A 22,116-nucleotide genomic window follows, 5' to 3' on the forward strand; every position below is an offset into this window, starting at 1 on the left:
TAGTTTTAGCTATTTTAGGGGGATATCTGTGTGTGCAGGTGACTATTACTGTGCATAATTATTAGGCAACTTAACAAAAAACTAATATATACCCATTTCAATTATTTATTTTTACCAGTGAAACCAATATAACATCTCAACATTCACAAATATACATTTCTGACATTCAAAAACAAAACAAAAACAAATCAGTGACCAATATAGCCACCTTTCTTTGCAAGGACGCTCAAAAGCCTGCCATCCATGGATTCTGTCAGTGTTTTGATCTGTTCACCATCAACATTGCGTGCAGCAGCAACCACAGCCTCCCAGACACTGTTCAGAGAGGTGTACTGTTTTCCCTCCTTGTAAATCTCACATTTGATGATGGACCACAGGTTCTCAATGGGGTTCAGATCAGGTGAACAAGGAGGCCATGTCATTAGATTTTCTTCTTTTATACCCTTTCTTGCCAGCCACGCTGTGGAGTACTTGGACGCGTGTGATGGAGCATTGTCCTGCATGAAAATCATGTTTTTCTTGAAGGATGCAGACTTCTTCCTGTACCACTGCTTGAAGAATGTGTCTTCCAGAAACTGGCAGTAGGACTGGGAGTTGAGCTTGACTCCATCCTCAACCCGAAAAGGCCCCACAAGCTCATCTTTGATGATACCAGCCCAAACCAGTACTCCACCTCCACCTTGCTGGCGTCTGAGTCGGACTGGAGCTCTCTGCCCTTTACCAATCCAGCCACGGGCCCATCCATCTAGCCCATCAAGACTCACTCTCATTTCATCAGTCCATAAAACCTTAGAAAAATCAGTCTTGAGATATTTCTTGGCCCAGTCTTGACGTTTCAGCTTGTGTGTCTTGTTCAGTGGTGGTCGTCTTTCAGCCTTTCTTACCTTGGCCATGTCTCTGAGTATTGCACTCCTTGTGCTTTTGGGCACTCCAGTGATGTTGCAGCTCTGAAATATGGCCAAACTGGTGGCAAGTGGCATCTTGGCAGCTGCACGCTTGACTTTTCTCAGTTCATGGGCAGTTATTTTGCGCCTTGGTTTTTCCACACGCTTCTTGCGACCCTGTTGACTATTTTGAATGAAACGCTTGATTGTTCGATGATCACGCTTCAGAAGCTTTGCAATTTTAAGAGTGCTGCATCCCTCTGCAAGATATCTCACTATTTTTGACTTTTCTGAGCCTGTCAAGTCCTTCTTTTGACCCATTTTGCCAAAGGAAAGGAAGTTGCCTAATAATTATGCACACCTGATATAGGGTGTTGATGTCATTAGACCACACCCCTTCTCATTACAGAGATGCACATCACCTAATATGCTTAATTGGTAGTAGGCTTTCGAGCCTATACAGCTTGGAGTAAGACAACATGCATAAAGAGGATGATGTGGTCAAAATACTCATTTGCCTAATAATTCTGCACTCCCTGTATTTTACTTTTTTTTCAAATAAACGTACGATACATTCAAGATAACCATGACAAATGACAAATGTTACATGACAAATGTTTTGATACAACATTCCAATTTCATATATCCTATAACCCCCAACCCTCAATCCTCCCCCCTCCCCCCAGATGATGTAGCTGATATTGTCTTTAAACTGAGTTTCTGCCATTCCCGAGGGATATTTCTGTCACAAATTAAGAGATTGTTAGCAAATAATAGTTAGTCGATAATGCATATTATAATGGGCGGTTTGGTTCATATCGTTATTATCCGCAGTTCCCCCTTCAGATTAGCTCATTTGCCTCATCCAAGGAATATAATGCTTGAATAAATGTCATCCATTTCGTCTGATATGATTTGGAAGATTTATACCTGCATTTATCTGCTTCCCATCTGTCTGCCAAAATGCAGGTTTTGACATGGTCATTAAACTACTGTATATTCGGTACCGTTGGAGATAGCCAGTGTTTGAGAATACATTGTTTAGTGGCTAGTAGGACAACATGAGCCACCAATGGTGTCTGGGGAGCGGTTATATGAAAGAGGAGTTCCCCAGTGGTTCGCCCTAGTTTTGTCTGGAGTTTATCTTTGAAATCCTGTATTATATGTCCCCATAAGTCTGCCACTGGCTTACATTCCCAGATGCAGTGGTATAGGTCAGCGCTGGGGATCGTGCATTTAGGGTATATTGTCTGTCTTCCCCCATTTGAGATATCTTTACTTATCTTAATATTAAAACCACATATGGCTTTAAGTATAAATTTAAAGTGCGTCTCCCTCCATATTTCGCTGGAGACAGCTTTTTGTACATTTTTCCATCCTCTCAGGCTGTCTTCTGTGTGTATCTGATTTTAGATTCTTGCCCCATCCCTTAAAAAGGATGTTTCTGTTTTGGTGTGTTAGATACTTCCTGATATCACCGTATAGAGAGGCTATGGAGATTGTGGTATGTTTGGGTAAGATCATGTTATCAAAATCATTTGGAGATAATTCCGAATTAGAGTCTAGCAATCTACCCTTCAGGAATTCTATAATTTGATGCTAAGCTAGGTAGTGTTTTTTATCCAGTTGGTATAGGTCACATAGGTCTGTAAAGGAGTAGTATTGTGATTTTTTAATGTCCCATTATTCTTTCATTGATTTAATGCCGTTTGTCTGCCACTTAAAGAACTGTTTGTTCAAGAATCCTGCTGGGAATTCTGGGTGCCTCCATGGGTAGAGGTGTTTAGAGATGAGCAAGAATAAGCGATTACGTTTTCTGGCCGCTTTCTAAACTGCCACTGTGTCTTTAAGTAATACACTTTTTTTTAGATGTGTGGGAAAGGCTGAATATCTAGTGTTTAGTAGTGGATTAAGACTCCATGGCTGTATCAGGTGTGTCTCTAAGGTGAAGTTGGAGAATTGGGATGTCCTCTTGATCCCGTCTATGCCATGCCTCATCAAGCTGGCTACATTATAATGGCGTATGTCAGGGAAGCCCAACCCTCCATCTCCTCTATTCAACATCAGTGTTGGCGATGCGATTCTTGGTCTTTTGGCCGCCCAAAAAAAGCAATGAAAGGCTGCATGAAGAGTGTTAACATCTGCGTGTTTTAGAAGTAGTGGTATTGTCTGCAGCTGATATCATACTGTCGGGAAACATATAATTTTTATTAAATAACATCTGCCCATCAGGTACAGGGGAAGATGTCTCCATCTCTCTAGGTCCGATGACATGTGTTTGATCAGATCAGGTTAGTTTAGATGGTACAGAGATTCTGGCGTTTTGCCTATGTGAATTCCCAGGTATTTGATAGAGCGATGGGCTATTTTCACCGGCATAGTTTCCCAGGTTGTGGAATCTCGTGCCTGAGTCAGGCACAACATTTCACATTTAGATATATTCACTTTGAAGCCCGAGAAGGAGCCAAAGAGGGCAAGAAGATTGAATAATTTTGGCAGGTCCGTTTGCGGATGTGCCAGAAAAAACAACAGGTCATTCGTGAATAGCGCATGTTTAACTTCAGTATTGCCCATTATGTTTGTAGCTATGGCTCTAGAGAGCGGTTCAATTGCCAGGTTAAAGAGCAGTGGGGATAGAGGGCAGCCCTGGCGTGTGCCCTTTTGGAGTGTGAATTTGGGGGATAAAAAACCTGGAGTGCACACCTGTGCCATGGGGATATCATATAGAGCTGTTAGATAACGGCGAAATGGCCCCACCTGTCCTACCGAATCCAGCACTCTGTTCAGCCAGTCCCAAGCCACGTTATTGAACGCTTTCTCTGCATCAATTGCTATAATGGCCGAGGACTGGCCGACTCAAGGCCACATCATAATGTCATTCAGCACCGCCAGTACTTTCCTAATGTTCGTTACCGCAGCTCTTTTTTGAGTGAAACCCGCTTATGTTGGTGTAAGGAGTTCAGGCATCAACTAGCTGATCCGAATCGCTAGTATTTTGGACATTATCTTTATGTCTACATTTATGAGGGATATTGACCTATAAGAGGCTGCCATCAAAGTGTCTTTGCCCGGTTTTGGTAGCACTTTTATATATGTAGTGCGCGCTAGTTCTGACATCTGTCGACCCGACATATATTCATTGTACAGAGAGGTCAGTAGGGGCGCAATAGTGTCTCTCATTGCTTTATAGAATTCTCCCGTAAAAAACCGTCTAGGCCTGAGGCCTTATTGGATGTCAAATTCCCAATAACCTCTGTTACCTCCTCTATTGTAATTGGGGTGTTAAACGTGGCCAAATCTACAGGAGTAATTTTGGGCAGAGGTGTGCGTATGAGCCCTTCCTTCGCCTCATCTAAATTACCCATCTGTCCTATATACAGGTCAGAGTAAAAATCTTTAAGCACTTCATTTATTTTGGACGGCATTGGGTGAGTGTATCTCTTTTCATCTTTTAGAGCCAGGATTGAGGGGGTATGGAACGGTCACCTTCCTTCTTTGTTCCCATATTTATATAGTTGGACTTCAAATTGTGTCCTATTCATAGTTTCTTTTTTATGTACCCATTGTTAATATGCTGACTTCGCCTTAATCCATGCCTCTTTGTTCTGGGGGTTTGGGGACGAAGAGTGTAGGCAGACCCGCAATATCCTCCCCTCCCCATCCGAAGAATGACTGCACAGAATATGGCAGATTCTTGTGCAGTAGTGTCAACACTCCTGTTTTGGAATTTGTGGATGGAGAACACAAAACCTTCCCCACCCACAGTTTTTGCATTCTAGCGCTGTCCGCCTCACTCAGATGTCTCTTGAAGCAGAGCCACATCTGCCTTTAGCCTTTTTAAATAGTGGAGCACCATCATCCTTTTTTGAGGGACTTCAACCCTAAGGCCACTTTCAAACGGGCATTGCGGGAAAATGTGCGGGTGCGTTGCGGGAACATGCGCGATTTTTCCGCGCGAGTGCAAAACATTGTAATGCGTTTTGCACTCGCGTGAGAAAAATCGCAAATGTTTGGTACCCAAACTTCTTCACAGAAGTTCGGGCTTGGGATCGGTGTTCTGTAGATTGTATTATTTTCCCTTATAACATGGTTATAAGGGAAAATAATAGCATTCTGAATACAGAATGCTAAGTAAAATAGGGCTGGAGGGGTTAAAAAAAATATATAAAAAAATTTAACTCACCTTATTCCACTTGATCGCGAAGCCCGGCATCTCCTTCTGTCTCCTTTGCTGAATAGGACCTGTGGTGAGCATTAATTACAGGTAAAGGACCTGTGGTGACGTCACTCCGGTCATCCCATGATCCATCACCATGGTAAAAGATCATGTGATGACCGGAGTGACGTCACCACAGGTCCTTTACCTGTAATTAATGCTCACCACAGGTCCTGTTCAGCAAAGGATACAGAAGGAGATGCCGGGCTTCGCGATCAAGTGGAATAAGGTGAGTTAAAAAAATTTTTAACCCCTCCAGCCCTATTTTACTTAGCATTCTGTATTCAGAATGCTATTATTTTCCCTTATAACCATGTTATAAGGGAAAATAATTAATGATCGGGTCTCCATCCCGATCGTCTCCTAGCAACCGAGCGTGAAAATCGCACCGCATCCGCACTTGCTTGCGGATGCTTGCGATTTTCACGCAACCCCATTCACTTCTATGGGCCCTGCGTTGCGTGAAAAACGCAGAATATAGAGCATGCTGCGATTTTCACGCAACGCACAAGTGATGCGTGAAAATCACCGCTCATGTAAACAGCCCCATAGAAATGAATGGGTCGGTATTCAGTGCGGGTGCAATGCGTTCACCTCACGCATCGCATCCGCGCGGAATACTCGCCCGTGTGAAAGATGCCTTACACATTCCAGGTTATCACCCGCATATAGTTTCACTTGGTGCCCTATAAGATTTGTCTCCGCTTGTCACAGTATACATTAGCCACAGCATCTGGTTTACACCCACCCATCCCTTCCCTTCCCCAGAAAGTGATAACATTAACAGAACATGTTGCACAAAAGAGTATTTCTGTAAAAATAGAAAAGGATAAAGGTAGTAAAAAATTTTTTATAAAATAAAAAATATCAATAAACAGCCCAATGGGGAAACCATGAGGGATAAGGGCTGCCATCTTGTGCAGCTGCTAGAGACTCCACTTTTTTCCAACATGGTCGTCCAAAAACCAAAACATCAAGGTAACACCAAAACTCAAGGTTAAACTCCAGTTTGTCACTTGATAAAGTTCAAACAACAAGCCTATCGACCCCCTTCACTTCAAAAGATTATCCCCTGTAGCCCACCCCCACACCACCATAAATGCATTGACTATAACCAAAGGATATAGAGTGTTGTTTGGGTATTAATGGTTATTTGTACGGTGAGCAACGGGTTTCCCAAGAGTTCTCATGTTGGTTCTGGTGGGTATCTGGTGTTCTGGCGAGTATTCTTCTCTCTGGACAGACCAACGTGATGTATCTTCTTGGTTTTCTGGCTTGTCTACGTAGTCTCCGGCGGGTGGGTGTTCGTTCCGGTGCAGAGGAGATCCTTGTCGCTGCAGCCCAGGAATGTCAATGTCCAGGCTGCTTCGCGCTTCTCTTATGGAAGTGTAGGTTGTTGTGGTTCCATCTGCGTGGAAAACTTTCAACAGCGCTGGATATAATCGAGCGAATCTGATGTGCCTCTTATACAACTCCGAGCAAATGATGGAGAATTCCCACCTTCGTCTTCGTTATCTCAGAAAATTACGAGTCTTTGGTCTTTGATCTCCACCGCTGAGCGGTTTTGTTTGTAAGAGCGCAGAATCGCTGTTTTATCTGTAAAGTCCAGGTATTTCAATATTACTGGCCTGGGGCGCCTAGCCAGTGCGCTTGGGGCCTTCAAATTATCGTCTTTCCCAGCTTGTAGGTCATGGCCAAGTCTGTGTGCCCTTTCTACTTTGCGCCGGTTCAGTAGCCCCAGCACCGCTGGTATATCACACTCACATATGCGTAGAAGATCTTGGGAGGGAATCGATTCTGGGATGCCAATGATTCGCAGGTTGTTCATGCGAGAGCGATTCTCAAGGTCGTCTTGTCTTTCAATAGTCTGTTATCCCACAGCACTGACTCTAGGTGAGTTTTCATTTTATGGCAAGAGCCTTCCAGTAACTGGATCCTGTGCTCGACTCTGTCGAGTCTGGTGCCATGTTCAGCGGCGGTAATCCCATACACTTTGCTGATACTGTATTCCTGTGTTTCTAAGAGACTCCTGATAGAAAAACCACGCATAAACTGCACCATGTGCAGGGGGCCTTAGGGAGTTCACCATCACCACCACCTCTGACACAGAGTTCCATAGTCTCACTGCTCTTACAATAAAGAATCTCATTGTATGTTGATGTAGAAACCTTCTTTCCTCCAGACGAGGAGGATGTCCCCTTGTCACAGTCACAGTCCTGGGGATAAATAGATGATGGGAGTGATCTCTGTACTGACCCCTGATATATTTATACATAGTAATTAGATCTCCTCTTAGTCGTCTTTTTTTCTAAACTGAATAACCCTAATTTTGATTATATTTTTTGGGTACTGTAATCCACCCATTCCAGTTATTACTTTAGTTGTCCTCCTCTGAACCTTCTCCAGTTCTGCTATGTCTGTCTTGTGCCCAGAACTGTACACAGTACTCCATGTGTGGTCTGATTAGTGATTTATAAAGTGCCAGAACTATGTCTTTTCACATGCATCTACAGTGCCTTGAAAACGTATTCATACCCCTTTAACATTTCCACATTTTTTCACGTTACACTCACAATATTATTGGGATTTTCTGTGATAGACCAACACAGGTTAGTAAGTATGTGTGAAATGAAAATATAATAATACATGGTTTTCAGAATGTTTAATAAATAATAATCTGGAAAGTGTTGCGTACATTTGTATTCAGCCCCTGTACTCTGATACCCCGAAATGAAATCCAGTGTGACCAATTGCCTTTCGAAGTCACCTAATTAGTAAATATAGTCCACCTGTGTCTAATTTATTCTCAGTATAACGCTATGTGTATAACGCCAATTAGGCGAGCTGAGGCGATCGCATTATGGGGGCGCTATGGGGATATTGGCTCTACTGGGGGCACTTAAAGGAGGTATTTTTGTACTGGCACACAACGGGGCATTTTTTGTACTGGCACACGTTATGGGTGCATTTCTGGTACTGGCTCACATTATAATCGGGTATTTTTTGTACTGGTGCACATTATAAGGGGACATTTTTCTACTGTCACACATTATAAGGAGAACTATTACTACTGGTGGGCATTATGGTGAGCTTTATTACTACTGGGGTACTATGGGTAATATGATTACTAGTATGGGCATTATGGGAGCATTATTACTTCTGGGGCACCGTGGGGATATTAGTACTGTTCGGGGCACTGTAGGGGCACAATTACTACTAAATGCGCTCTGGCAGAGAATTATTACTATTGGAGAGACTGTTGTGTGCACTATTACTGTGGGGGGCACCCTGGCACAGTACTAGTTTAGATCAGTTTTTTGGGGGGGACATTAAATGGGTTGTCTCATTTCACCAAATGACATTCATCATGTAGAGAAAGTTAATATAAGCCACTTACTAATGTACTGTGATTGTCCATATTGCTTCCTTTGCTGGGTAGATTCATTTTTTCATCACATTTTACACTGCTCGTTTCCATGGTTACAGGCCACCCTGCAATCCATCAGTGGTGGTCGTGCTTGCACACTATAGGAAACAGCGTCAGCCTCTCCGGTGGCCGGGACCATGGGAGCGCACATAGGCTAGCGTTTTTCCCTATTTTGTGCAAGCACGACCACCACTGATGGATTGCAGGGTGGTCTGTAACCATGGAAACGAGCAGTATATAATGTGATAGAAAAATGAATCCAGCCAGCAAAGGAAGCAATATGGACAATCACAATACATTAGTAAGTGGCTTGTATTAACTTCCTCTACATGATAAATGCCACTTACTGAAGTGAGACAGCCCCTTTAAGATTGCAACACTATTAGTGCCACTATTTGCTTTGCTCAGTTATTTTTTAGAGCACTGCGTCCCAATAATTATTAAAAGGGGCACTATCTGTGTAGTACTAGTATTTTCGGGTGGACTGTTTCTGCAGTATAGTGTTGGGAAGCACAGTGGGCACAGTATTGGCGGTGGCAAGATGAGGTTTTCAGAAGGTGGGATGATGAAAAAGTAGGAAACTAAGATGTCTGTTTGTCATACTCTGCAGAGACGAGATGCGGCTGAAAGAAGTTATCATAGCAGCCGGGTTTCAAAGGAGAACATGAGAAAAGAGAACGTGTACATTAAAGGAGACATCACTGGATGTAAGAGGTATGTGGTACTGCATTACCTTTTATCTTTTGTAGTGGTGTATGTAATGTTAGGAGGGAAGTGGTTAGGTTGAGAATTTGGTATGGGGGGGGCTGTTTCAATTTTCACCTTAGGCAGCAGAAAGGCTTGGTGCACCCCTGTATGTGTGGCAGAAAACTGCACATCACCCTCAACTCACCATCTCAGCGGCACCTGAGGGGTTAATTGTGCGGATCACAGCCCCCTGTAAGAGATCGGGGTAATTTCCCCCACACTGCTCCATACAGTAATTTCCCCCACACTGCTCCATACAGTAATTTCCCCCACACTGCTCCATGCAGTAATTTCCCCCACACTGCTCCATGCAGTAATTCCCCCCCCCCCCCCACTGCTCCATACAGTAATTGCCCCCACACTGCTCCGAATAGTAATTTCCCCCAAACTTCTCCATATAGTAATTTCTCTTACACTGCTCCGTATAGTAATTTCCCCCACACCGCCCCATATAGTAATTTCCCCCACACCGCCCCATATAGTAATTTCCCCCACACCGCCCCATATAGTAATTTCCCCCACACCGCACCATATAGTAATTTCCCCCACACCGCCCCATTTAGTAATTTCCACCACACTGCCCCATTTAGTAATTTCCCCCACACTGCTCCATATAGTAATTTCCCCCACACTGCTCCATATAGTAATTTCCCCCACACTGCTCCATATAGTAATTTCCCCCACACTGCTCCATATAGTAATTTCCCCCACACTGCTCCATATAGTAATTTCCCCCACACTGCTCCATATAGTAATTTCCCCCACACTGCTCCATATAGTAATTTCCCCCACACTGCACCATATAGTAATTTCCCCCACAATGCTCCATATAGTAATTTCCCCCACACTGCTCCATATAGTAATTTCCATCCCACACTGCTCCATACAGTAATTTCCCCCACACTGCCATCCATATAGTAATTTGCCCCCACACTGCCCCCCATTAGGTAATTTGCCCCCACACTGCCCCCCATTAGGTAATTTGCCGCCGACACTGCCATCCATTAAATAATTTGCCCACCCCACTGGCCCCACAGTATTAATTTTTTCCATACTTCCCCCACAGTATTAATTTCTCCACACTGCCCCCACAGTATTCATTTCTCCACACTGCCCTCACAGTATTAATTCCCCCAATTGTAGTAATTTGCCCCCACAGTATTAATTGTCCCTCACACTGCCCCCACAGTATTAATTTCCCCCCCACTAGTAATTTCCCCCCCACTGTCCCTTCAGTAATGTCCCCCAAAGTTGGCAGTTGGCGCACACAAAAAAAAAAAAAAAAGCTAATACTTACCTGTGTCCCAGTCGGAGCTCACTTGTAGATGGTGCAGGCGCGCTGTGCACACACGTCAGTGTGCTGCGTCCAGGCACAGGGGTTTTACTACCGCACTGGCGGTATTCGGCGGATGGCAGCGGGGAAGGGAACTATGCGCTCCCGTACCCCGGCGTAGCTTGTGGGCGTTTGGGTCGGCGTTGGGCCCCCCAGCTAGTGATGGACGAACATCTGCCGGGACGGTTTGCGAACGCGATCAAATGTTCGCGAACCGCAAGTTCGCGACGGGTCCCATTCATTTTAATGGCAGGCGAACCTGAAAAACCTTCAGCTGATATTTGCAGCCAAGAAATAATTACTAGAAGTGCACAAATAGTCCCACAACATGGACAGTGACATACCAGATGTATTATTCGAATTTGCGCTCTCCATTCATTATTTTTTTCAATGCGAAATATCGGCAATATAATTTTTGCGTACTCGCATGCGCAAATGCACAATACAGTACCCAAATGCAGTATAAAGAAAGTATATTGGTATATAACACCCCGCTTCAATCAGTTTTTTTGGGGGGCGACTGGCATATCACACCAGTAGAAATTATTTGTTCCAATAACGCTTGTCCCTCTATGTACCTGCAGTATCGCAGCAGAACCGCACACAACTGCCGCACAATACAAATGCACTATAAAATACTTTCTTTTTTTAAATCAGATAATTTTTATTTGGTTTTTCAAAAAATCACGAAAAAGCAAAGGAAGACAGTCTGTACAGCATACATGCAACAGTTGATGACAAAAATACCATAGCATTACATGATCGGACAGATAGTTACTTACATAAGTATCACAAGTAACATAAACCATGGTACAAGAAGCACATGAAATCATGTATTCTAGTTACAAAGTATATCTGGTACAGAACCACATTACCCATCCAATAATTTATCAACAGGAAACCAACCCTCCCTACCCAACTAAAGCCCAGTCCCCCCCCCCCCCTCCCTACCCGAGCGATGGAGCGGATCCAAACTCCAAGATTGGACATCTTATTAACATGTCAAAGGCACATCCATTGGTGTACACCTCCTGTCTGTGTATCAGACCTCTGCACACCCGACCTGCGTAGTACTATAAAATACTTTCTAACATAGAAAGTATATTATAACATTGTACAAGGAAGGCAATCCATTAGAATAGACATAAAGATAAAACGCAACCTTTAATAATGTTACTATGAGGGTCCATTCACATGTCCGTAAGTGTTTTGCGGATCCGCAAGACACGGACACCGGCAATGTGTATTCCGCAATTTGCGGACCGCACATCGCCGGCACTATAATAGAAAATGCCTAATCTTGTCTGCAATTGCGGACAAGAATAGGACGTGTTCTATTTTTTTTCGGAAACGGAAGCACGGATGCGGAAATGCGGTTGCGGGCAGCACATTCCGGCCCCATTGAAAATGAATGGGTCTGCACCCGTTCCGCAAAATTTTGGAACGGATGCGGACCCATTTTGCGGACGTGTGAATGGAAAAGATATCCCTCAAAATGAAAATAAATAAAATTATTAAAGTTAAGCAAAAAGCATAGATGTGGTAGGCAATAACAAGTGCTCGGCAGCACCAAATCAGAAACCATATGTCCTACCCCAATCCGGGGGATTCCAGTGCACATCCATGAATGCAGGAGGGAAAGCAAAAACCATCTATCCCTGGGCTAGATGATGATGTGGTATTGAAGGACAGGGTGGGCAAAGAACTGTCCATGATATTGCCCTACAGGGGGGTGCTATTCTGGCCCTGATAGCCTAACCACAGACCACCCGGCCTGATAAGAGCGACCCCATCCGGAACCTTACCCTATATAAAAATGGCCCTAGTAAGCCCCTAGCCTCTAGTCTCCTGACTTCCAGGTGATCACTATATAGATCTATGTGTGTTTGACTCATTATAAAAGTATATTATAAGTATATAGCACCCCTCTGTGTATCACACCTATCAATAGCACACCTATACCAGTCCTTAAAAGGACTTTTGTGGCCCTATTAGCTAGCGTTTGTCCCTAACAGCCTGTCCCTGCTCCACACAGCAACCTCTCCCTACACTGGCAAAACACTGAATGTAAAATGATGGCCAGATCAGGTTTATATATAAGGTAGGGGGTATGTCCGTGTGCTGAAACGTCTCAATTGGCTACAATGGGCTACAGACCCGAATACCCCAATTATAATCCGCCACTGTGCCTCAGCATAGCTGGACGGGCTGGGGCGGATCCGAGAGTACCAACCTCATTGCGATCTCGCACCCTGTTCCTGCCTCTAGGTGGTTATGACGCACAGGTGGGCGGGCCTGTTGTCATGGGGATCTTTCGACGCGTCCCCGGCCGGCACTTCCGCTGTCAGATTCGCCTCTGATCTGATCATCAAGGCGATTCAGCGTCCTGGGCAGCGGCAGAGTGTTTACTACCACAAGTTCCTGCACAGCATCGCTCACATTTTCTATCTTTGATATTCCGATGGTCAAGGATCCCCCAGACATATTGGAACTTTATTGGATACAAATTTTCTGTGTGCTAATTTACCCACAAGAAACTGTCCAGTGCGCGATGAGTGGAAATTTACGGCACTACCACAAGCTACAGCATCAGTAGACACGTGCAAACAGCCACCGGCGCGGAAGTCGTACGGATAGAGCTTGCAAGACACTGGTCTCCAGCTTTACAAGAGAGGTGTCCAGAGCAATAAAGGGGTATTCAGCAGGCACGGTAAGCACTTTTCCGAACAGCACGCCAACAAGACCATACATTGGAAAAGCGCAGCATTCAGAACAGTTCAGCGGGACGCCGCTGACTTGTAAGTACAGCGGGACGCCGCTAAACTTTTACTTACCGAGAATATACCAAAGCAATATATCTGGAGTATGTACTATTGATTAAGACTGTCTATACCATTCTGGAAACAGTAACATGGGCTTGATGCCGATACATACCACTATTGGAAGCCAAGTGTACTACTAAGCATTACTGGTTGACTTTGGGGGTATTGTCCCTGGTGCAGATGCACATTATAGGACTACTGTAACATCTTATTTATTCATACACTGCATTTTCTTATCATTCATTTTTGGCTGTTTATCTTTAAGTTATTATATTTCATCAATTTTTAGGCTATTATATTTCATCCATTGTTGCATATTATATGTATGGTCATATTTTATGATTTTATGAGTATATTAAATTCTATATGTTCCCAGTATATTGAGTGTGCCCGGCTACCCTATATCATTCAATGGTGTCCCTAACAGCCTGTCCCTGCTCCACACAGCAACCTCTCCCTACACTGGCAAAACACTGAATGTAAAATGGCGGCCAGATCAGGTTTATTTAAAAGGTAGGGGTTATGTCCGTGTGCTGAAACGTCTCAATTGGCTGTCCTGTACCACCTGATGGTGGTGTCATGGGTCAAAGTTCTTCACAATGTAAAAGAATATGGCGGGCGCGAATATCTCTATATGTTCGCATGTTCGACGAATCGCAAACACGCAAAGTTCGCCGCGAAACGACCGCCGGGCGAACCGCAAGGCCATCTCTACCCCCAGCGATGCCGGGCCCGGGGCTACAGACCCGAACGCCCCAATTATATTCCGCCACTGTGCCTCAGCATAGCTGGACGGGCTGGGGCGGATCCGAGAGTACCAACCTCATTGCGATCTCGCACCCTGTTCCTGCCTCTAGGTGGTTATGACGCACAGGTGGGCGGGCCTGTTGTCATGGGGATCTTTCGACATGTCCCCGGCCGGCACTTCCGCTGTCAGATTCGCCTCTGATCTGATCATCAAGGCGATTCAGCGTCCTGGGCAGCGGCAGAGTGTTTACTACCACAAGTTCATGCACAGCATCGCTCACATTTTCTATCTTTGATATTCCGATGGTCAAGGATCCCCCAGACATATTGGAACTTTATTGGATACAAATTTTCTGTGTGCTAATTTACCCACAAGAAACTGTCCAGTGCGCGATGAGTGGAAATTTACGGCACTACCACAAGCTACAGCATCAGTAGACACGTGCAAACAGCCACCGGCGCGGAAGTCGTACGGATAGAGCTTGCAAGACACTGGTCTCCAGCTTTACAAGAGAGGTGTCCAGAGCAATAAAGGGGTATTCAGCAGGCACGGTAAGCACTTTTCCGAACAGCACGCCAACAAGACCATACATTGGAAAAGCGCAGCATTCAGAACAGTTCAGCGGGACGCCGCTGACTTGTAAGTACAGCGGGACGCCGCTAAACTTTTACTTACCGAGAATATACCAAAGCAATATATCTGGAGTATGTACTATTGATTAAGACTGTCTATACCATTCTGGAAACAGTAACATGGGCTTGATGCCGATACATACCACTATTGGAAGCCAAGTGTACTACTAAGCATTACTGGTTGACTTTGGGGGTATTGTCCCTGGTGCAGATGCACATTATAGGACTACTGTAACATCTTATTTATTCATACACTGCATTTTCTTATCATTCATTTTTGGCTGTTTATCTTTAAGTTATTATATTTCATCAATTTTTAGGCTATTATATTTCATCCATTGTTGCATATTATATGTATGGTCATATTTTATGATTTTATGAGTATATTAAATTCTATATGTTCCCAGTATATTGAGTGTGCCCGGCTACCCTATATCATTCAATGGTGTCCCTAACAGCCTGTCCCTGCTCCACACAGCAACCTCTCCCTACACTGGCAAAACACTGAATGTAAAATGGCGGCCAGATCAGGTTTATTTAAAAGGTAGGGGTTATGTCCGTGTGCTGAAACGTCTCAATTGGCTGTCCTGTACCACCTGATGGTGGTGTCATGGGTCAAAGTTCTTCACAATGTAAAAGAATATGGCGGGCGCGAATATCTCTATATGTTCGCATGTTCGACGAATCGCAAACACGCAAAGTTCGCCGCGAAACGACCGCCGGGCGAACCGCAAGGCCATCTCTACCCCCAGCGATGCCGGGCCCGGGGCTACAGACCCGAACGCCCCAATTATATTCCGCCACTGTGCCTCAGCATAGCTGGACGGGCTGGGGCGGATCAGAGAGTACCAACCTCATTGCGATCTCGCACCCTGTTCCTGCCTCTAGGTCGTTATGACGCACAGGTGGGCGGGCCTGTTGTCATGGGGATCTTTCGACATGTCCCCGGCCAGCACTCCCGCTGTCAGATTCACCTCTGATCTGATCATCAGGGCGATTCAGCGTCCTGGGCAGCGGCGGAGTGTTTACTACCACAAGTTCCTGCACAGCATCGCTCACATTATCTATCTTTGATATTCCGATGGCCAACCTGGTCATCTGATCATTAATCTATTTGGAGCATTCATGATATATCTGTGGGAGAATATATGGGGCATTATAAGCATACAAGGCTCATAGATTACTGCATGATCACGTCAGCATTTGGAGGCAGAGGCTATTATATGACATTGATGTAGCTGTCATTAAAGGGAATCTGTCACCTAGTTTGAGCATATAAAACTGTTAACATAGCAATGTTCAATAAAGTACCTTCATTCCAGCATGTGTCTTCTTTCTTTTATTCAAGTTTTCATTTTGATCAAAAAGTGATTTTTAAAATATGCTAATTAAGCTTCAAGGTGCCCAGAGGGGCATTATTCCTCTCCTCTAGTGCCCAGTAACGCCCCCCTGCAGTGCCCAGCCGGCCTTTATTTCAAGCCCAGCACGCCTCCTCATAAATGAATTTACTCCCACATCGGAGCCGCCCCCTCCGCTACGTCATTATCGCCGACTGCCTGCGCCTGTACGATACTACGGCTCCTGAGGCAACAGCGCTCTGATTACGTCACTGGGCTCGGCGCATGCCCAGTGACACTATTGAGGCTGTTGCCCTCAGGAGCCAGAGTATCATACAGGCGCAGGCAGTCGGCGATACTGCGGCTGCGCGATATTACGGAGGGCAAGAAAGGAGGACGCAAGGATCTTGGGGTGAATAAATTACATGACGTAGTGGAGGGGGGCGGCGCCGTTCGGCAAGTATGTGGGAGTAAATTTATTTCTAAGGAGGTGTGCTTGGCTTGGAAGAAAGGCGGACTGGGCACTGCAGGGGGGCGTTACTGGGCACTAGAGGAGAGGAATAACGCCCCTCTGGGCACCTTGAAGCTTAATTAGCATATCAGAAAAATCGCTTTTGGATCTAAATAAAAACTTGAATAAAAGAAAGCAGACACATGCTGGAATGAAGGTACTTTATTGAACATTGCTATGGTAACAGTTTCATATGCTCAAACTAGGTGACAGATTCCCATTAATTGTGTACTGGGCGATCATATCAGTATTTGGGAGCAGATGCTCTTGTATAACATTAGTATGGCTGTGATGTCCTGGGATATTACTTGGCATGGGGGGTGCAGTTTTTATAGGGATCTTACTATACACACATTATAAAAATGGCTTGAAAGATAGCATCTCATTTAGTCCGTTTGGTACAGTGGATTGCATTATGAAAATCCATCTTGTCTCTTTTCTTAGGATCCTATTATCCCAGTCGCCTCCTCTCCGTATTTGTGGGATATGCTAAATTCCCATGAATTTGATACACTTTATGTCTCCTCCATTTACCATGATCATGTGTCTCGCCACAGATCGTCCCGTCCTTTTTATTTACAATGTCATTATAGTGGTCCCGGATACGTCGTCTCAGTTCTCTTTTGGTTTTTCCAATGTAGTCTAATGGACAACTACATTGTGCCAAGTAGACCACTCCTGTTGTCTGACAATTAATAAAATCCTTGATTTTATATATGGTACCTGTCTTTGAGCATGTAAATTCTTTTGTTACCCTTTCAGGCATCGTGTTAGCCATCCTCCTTGTCTTATTGGAGGCTGGTAGTGGCTATGGACCAATCTATCTCTCAGACTCCGTCCTTTCCTGTACGTAATCTGAGGATAGGGCCCAATCACGTCCCGAAGATCTGGGTCATCGCACAGTATGTCCCAGTGTCTTGTTAAGATCTTCCTGACACGTTCATATGCGTTATCAAACATGCCGATAATTCTTATCGGTTGTTTCTGTGTATTCTCAGATTTTTGGGGGATTAGTAATGTTTCTCTTTTGGACACACATGCTGACTCAAAGGCGGTTCTGAAGATCCCATCAGGGTATCCTCTTTCTCTGAACCTAGATCCTAGACCTCAGATCATTCGCCTGTTTCTTAAAGTTAGACATATTTGAACAGTTATGTCGTACTCGCATGTATTGCCCTTTTGGAATCCCTTTAACGAGTAGGGGTGTGCACTCTCCCATCTCAGGAGGCTATTTGTTGCTGTGGATTTACGGAATATGGTAGTACTGATTAAATTATTCCGTCCTCTCTGTATTTGCACATCTAGGAAGGGAAGAGTATTGGAGTTACAGGTTGAGGTAAACCTCAGGCCTATTTCATCCAGCCCAGGAGTAAATTTGCGCATGCCTGCGCACATGGGCTACCCATCGCGGTACCCCTGAGCTGGTGGTAGTATCGGTCATTAAAGATGGAAAAATTGTATATAGGAGGGGAGAGTCTCCACAAATGGTCTGATGATGTGGTCGACATAGATGCCAACATTTTGTCCGATACTTCCTACTCCGGACACAATTGGACGCCCCTTAAGCGGTGTGAGCCCCTTATGTATCTTAGGTAGAGAGTAAAATGTTACTGTTATGGGGTAATCTGGTAAAAGGAAATCAAATTCCTGCTGGTCAATCATATTTTGTCTGAGACCTCTTGTTAGGATCGCTTTTAATTCTTGGAGGAAAACCGAGCCAGGATTTCTCTCAAGAATCCTATATGATTGGTTATCACTAAGGATATCCATACACATCTTGACATATGTCTTGTGGTCCACTACTCCTTGAGAAAGCAGTACGCGAAACGCGCGTTGGGGAGTGGACTGGTGGTGCTTGTATTTTGCTGTGGACTATATTGCGGTCAGTATAATTTGCAACGGTATTTCCCTCTTTCTTTTTGGTAGATGTTGCCAACTTTTGGTGACTAATGTTAAGCTGCATTGGCTCTTTACCCATTTGATACTGTACGCCCTCATGCTCCGTGTGTGCCACAACGGTGACGCTGGTGATATTTTGTTTAATGTACGAATCATTTTTGGTCTAACCATCTTGTAGTCAGTTGCTGTTGGAGCCAGTATCTATGTATCTACCTATTCAATTATTGCTGCTGACCGCGTATTTGCACTTGCACTTTATTATCTTTTTAGTCCACCAATCATGCACCACCAGCCCTAGTGTTTAATTTTGTTTTTAACCCTGTGTCTTAGTCAGTCATGTGTATTACAGTGATTATAATAAAATTTTGTATGGTATGATTATATCTTGTTTTGGTATATTATTTAATATGATTTAGTGAGTATTCATATATTATTTTTGTACTGTTAATTTGACAATATATGGATCGGATATATTTATATGGAACTAGTTTTGGTGTTTTATACTAACAATAATCACTGTCATGATTGACACAAGACCTTTCTGAAGAGTGATACACTTTATTTTTGCAAATAACAGAAAATTAGACACACGTCAACTACAGCATTTGGGGTCTCTGTATCAAGATTGTCAATACTCAATCATGAGTAATGTCGCCAAATTATTACTAGGATTGTAGCCTATGTTTATTTGAAAATTCAATAAAATATGTTTACAAAAAAATAAAAAGAACAGATGCTACAGAATTGTTGTTACATGGGGAATGCATGAAGCTATTAAGGCTACTTTCACACTTGCGTTGTTCTTTTCCGGCATAGAGTTCCGTCACAGGGGCTCTATACCTGAAAAGAACTGATCAGGTATGTCCCCATGCATTCTGAATGGAGAGTAATCCGTTCAGTTTGCATCAGGATGTCTTCAGTTCAGTCGTTTTGACTGATCAGGCAAAAGAGAAAACCGCAGCATGCTACGGTTTTATCTCCGGCTAAAAAAACTGAAGACATGCCTGAATGCCGGATCAGGCATTTTTTCCCATAGGAATGTATTAGTGCCGGATCCGGCATTCAGAATACCGGAATGCCGGATCCGTCCTTCCGGTATGCGCATGCGCCGACTGAAAAAAAGGTGAAAAAATAAATGCCGGATCCGTTTTTGCCGGATGACACCGGAAAGACGGATCCGGCATTTCAATGCATTTTTTCGACTGATCAGGCATTTTTAAGACTGATCAGGATCCTGATCAGTCTTACTAATGCCATCAGTTAGCATACATTTTGCCTGATCCGGCAGGCAGTTCCGGCGACGGAACTGCTTGCCGGATCTCTCTGCCGCAAGTGTGAAAGTAGCCTAAAACAGACATGTCAGGAATGGTGAAAGGTCCTCTTTAAGATATACTGTATTTTGAGCATTATTTGTCATATTATTATTATACCATACCTCTCTCTAGGAGGCCCTGTAGGAGCTCTTTAGGATCTGTAAGACAATCTGAATTATTACCTATGGGAATACAAGAGAACATTACTTTATGCTGCCACTTTAAAGTAAACATCAGATTTTTTTCCTAGGTCTTTTAGGCTGGGGCTACACAGCGCTCTTGGGTGCTATCGCAGTGTAGCAGAGCAGCCATAGAAATTAATGGAGTTTTTTTTTATTCTGATGTCATTGTCGATGCAAACATGCGTGTCATGCTGCAAACCCCTTCATTTCTATGGTTGCCCTGCTACATTTAGATCTTTGGTCGCTGGACACCTGTCGCCCAAGATCACCGTGTATCCCCAACCTTAGGCTGGATTCATACATGCAGGTTTTGTGTATTCTCTGTACTTTTCCTTAATTTTGGAACCACTGCCTAAAAACCTGCATGTGGGAACCCAGCCTTATAAATGACCATGGCTTTACATAAGGGTTTAAAGTCAATGGGTTAAAATTGTGAAAACTGTGAGAAAACCTCAAGGGATAAGGCATGTAGACCCTACGAAAAAAAGCATAGGCCCTCATTTACTATTGAGACTGCACCTGAATTAAGGTGTTAATTGTGACAAATGTGGGGCATTTTTTGTGCCATTTGATGCATCTCATTTTAGACATATTCATGAATCAAGTAAGCGAAAGAGTATAATCCATAGTGCCATGTTCATTAAAAGCTTGTGGCTTTTTTTGAAAAGGGACATTGCTTCACTGGAAAATTCGTCACAAAATTCTATTGCAAACTTAGCTAACCAACAGGTGGTATAAAGTTAGACTGTACAGTCTAAAGTTGCGCCAGATTTATCAGCGTCAGTCACTATGATAAATCCGGGGAATCAGTTTAAACGGCCTAAATTTTGACAATTATTAAATCTGCTACCTGCTTTTTAGCTACATTTGGGCAGATTTACTAATCCTAACCACGGTCAGCATGAAAGACTGACAGACTCCCACGTTAACAGCAATTAGGACTCATGCACACAGCTGTAAGTGTTTTGTGGTCCGCAAATCGCCAAATTGAGATGAATGGGTCCACACCTGTTCCGCGACCAAAACTACAACTGTGTGCATGAGCACTTAGGAAGAACAAGGGGAAAGGTGTCAGGCACTGCCAGTGACAATCCCAAAGTTCAAGTTGGCATGAGAATTTCCTTTATTACTATTAATGGGAAAGTTTTTCAATAGTGAATCAGTATTTTTGTCAGGCCACATATGGTTACAAACTATAATAAATCCTATACACAGGCAAAAACAGTGCCCTCTTGCCCCATATTATCATGGTGGTGAAAACTCCTACAGGTTGTAGAAGGGATTAGTACAACTGTGTTAATCTAATGAATCCTCCATTTTTTGTTACTTGTCTGAAGCCTTGTCCTGATCTTTTTCATGTTCCTTTTCTCAAATAAAAAGAGATGACACAAAAAAAAATGTAAAGCAAGGGTAACACTGACCTTTTCAGTATGTAGAGTAGGTTTATCGTATACGATGCATTATACTCACCCCAGTATTCCATTGCTGCTGGTTGAAGTCCGCATCTTCCAGCTATATATGCATGAGTGGCATCTAGTGTAACAGCATCGGCCTCATTACTCTACATACAAGAAAAAAAAAAAAACCTTAATGTATATATACAGTATATATATTGTAGGAAGGTACAAGGGGTTGTCATTGATGGTAGGTATTTGTCACCGAAGTTCACCGAAGTTCCTGGCCTCGGTGAAGTAAGAGACGGTATTTCATGTGTCAGCGGCAGCTAATGCTGATTTACACTTTGCTATTTAGTATGGCTGTAAATAGCTGATACGGGACGGCTGTTGTGTTATGTTAAAAGTGTGAATAAAGTATGTGACTGAATGAAACAACTGAACTCAATCATTAGGAGATTTAAAATGGTTTTCTGAGACTTAAATACTGATGACCTATCCTCTGTATAGGTCATCACTATGGATGAGCGAATCGACTTTGGATTAAACATCCAAAGTCGATTCGCATAAAACTTTGTTTCAATACTGTACAGGAGCGAGCGCTCCGTACAGTATTAGAATGTTTTGGCTCCGATGAGCCGAAGTTATTACTTCACAAAGTCTCACGAGAC

General features: G+C 43.7%; 1 protein-coding gene across 2 annotated transcripts in view; it reads right to left on the reverse strand.

The window, feature by feature from the left end:
• Positions 1–22,116, reverse strand: part of LOC120988767 (serotransferrin-A-like) — a 136,692-nt gene that overhangs the window by 16,903 nt on the left and 97,673 nt on the right. Inside the window, exons 10-11 of one of the 2 annotated variants that reach the window (XM_040416459.1) lie at positions 21,522–21,612; positions 19,992–20,027 (exon numbers count right to left, since the gene is read on the reverse strand). In XM_040416459.1, the coding sequence (XP_040272393.1) occupies positions 19,992–20,027; positions 21,522–21,612 (127 nt within the window). Of the gene's footprint in view, positions 1–19,991; positions 20,052–21,521; positions 21,613–22,116 lie in introns of both variants that reach the window. The other variant, XM_040416458.1, reaches the window with a different exon arrangement.

This window comes from Bufo bufo, chromosome 2 (genome assembly GCF_905171765.1).
Source record: "Bufo bufo chromosome 2, aBufBuf1.1, whole genome shotgun sequence".
Taxonomy (NCBI): Eukaryota; Metazoa; Chordata; class Amphibia; order Anura; family Bufonidae; genus Bufo; species Bufo bufo.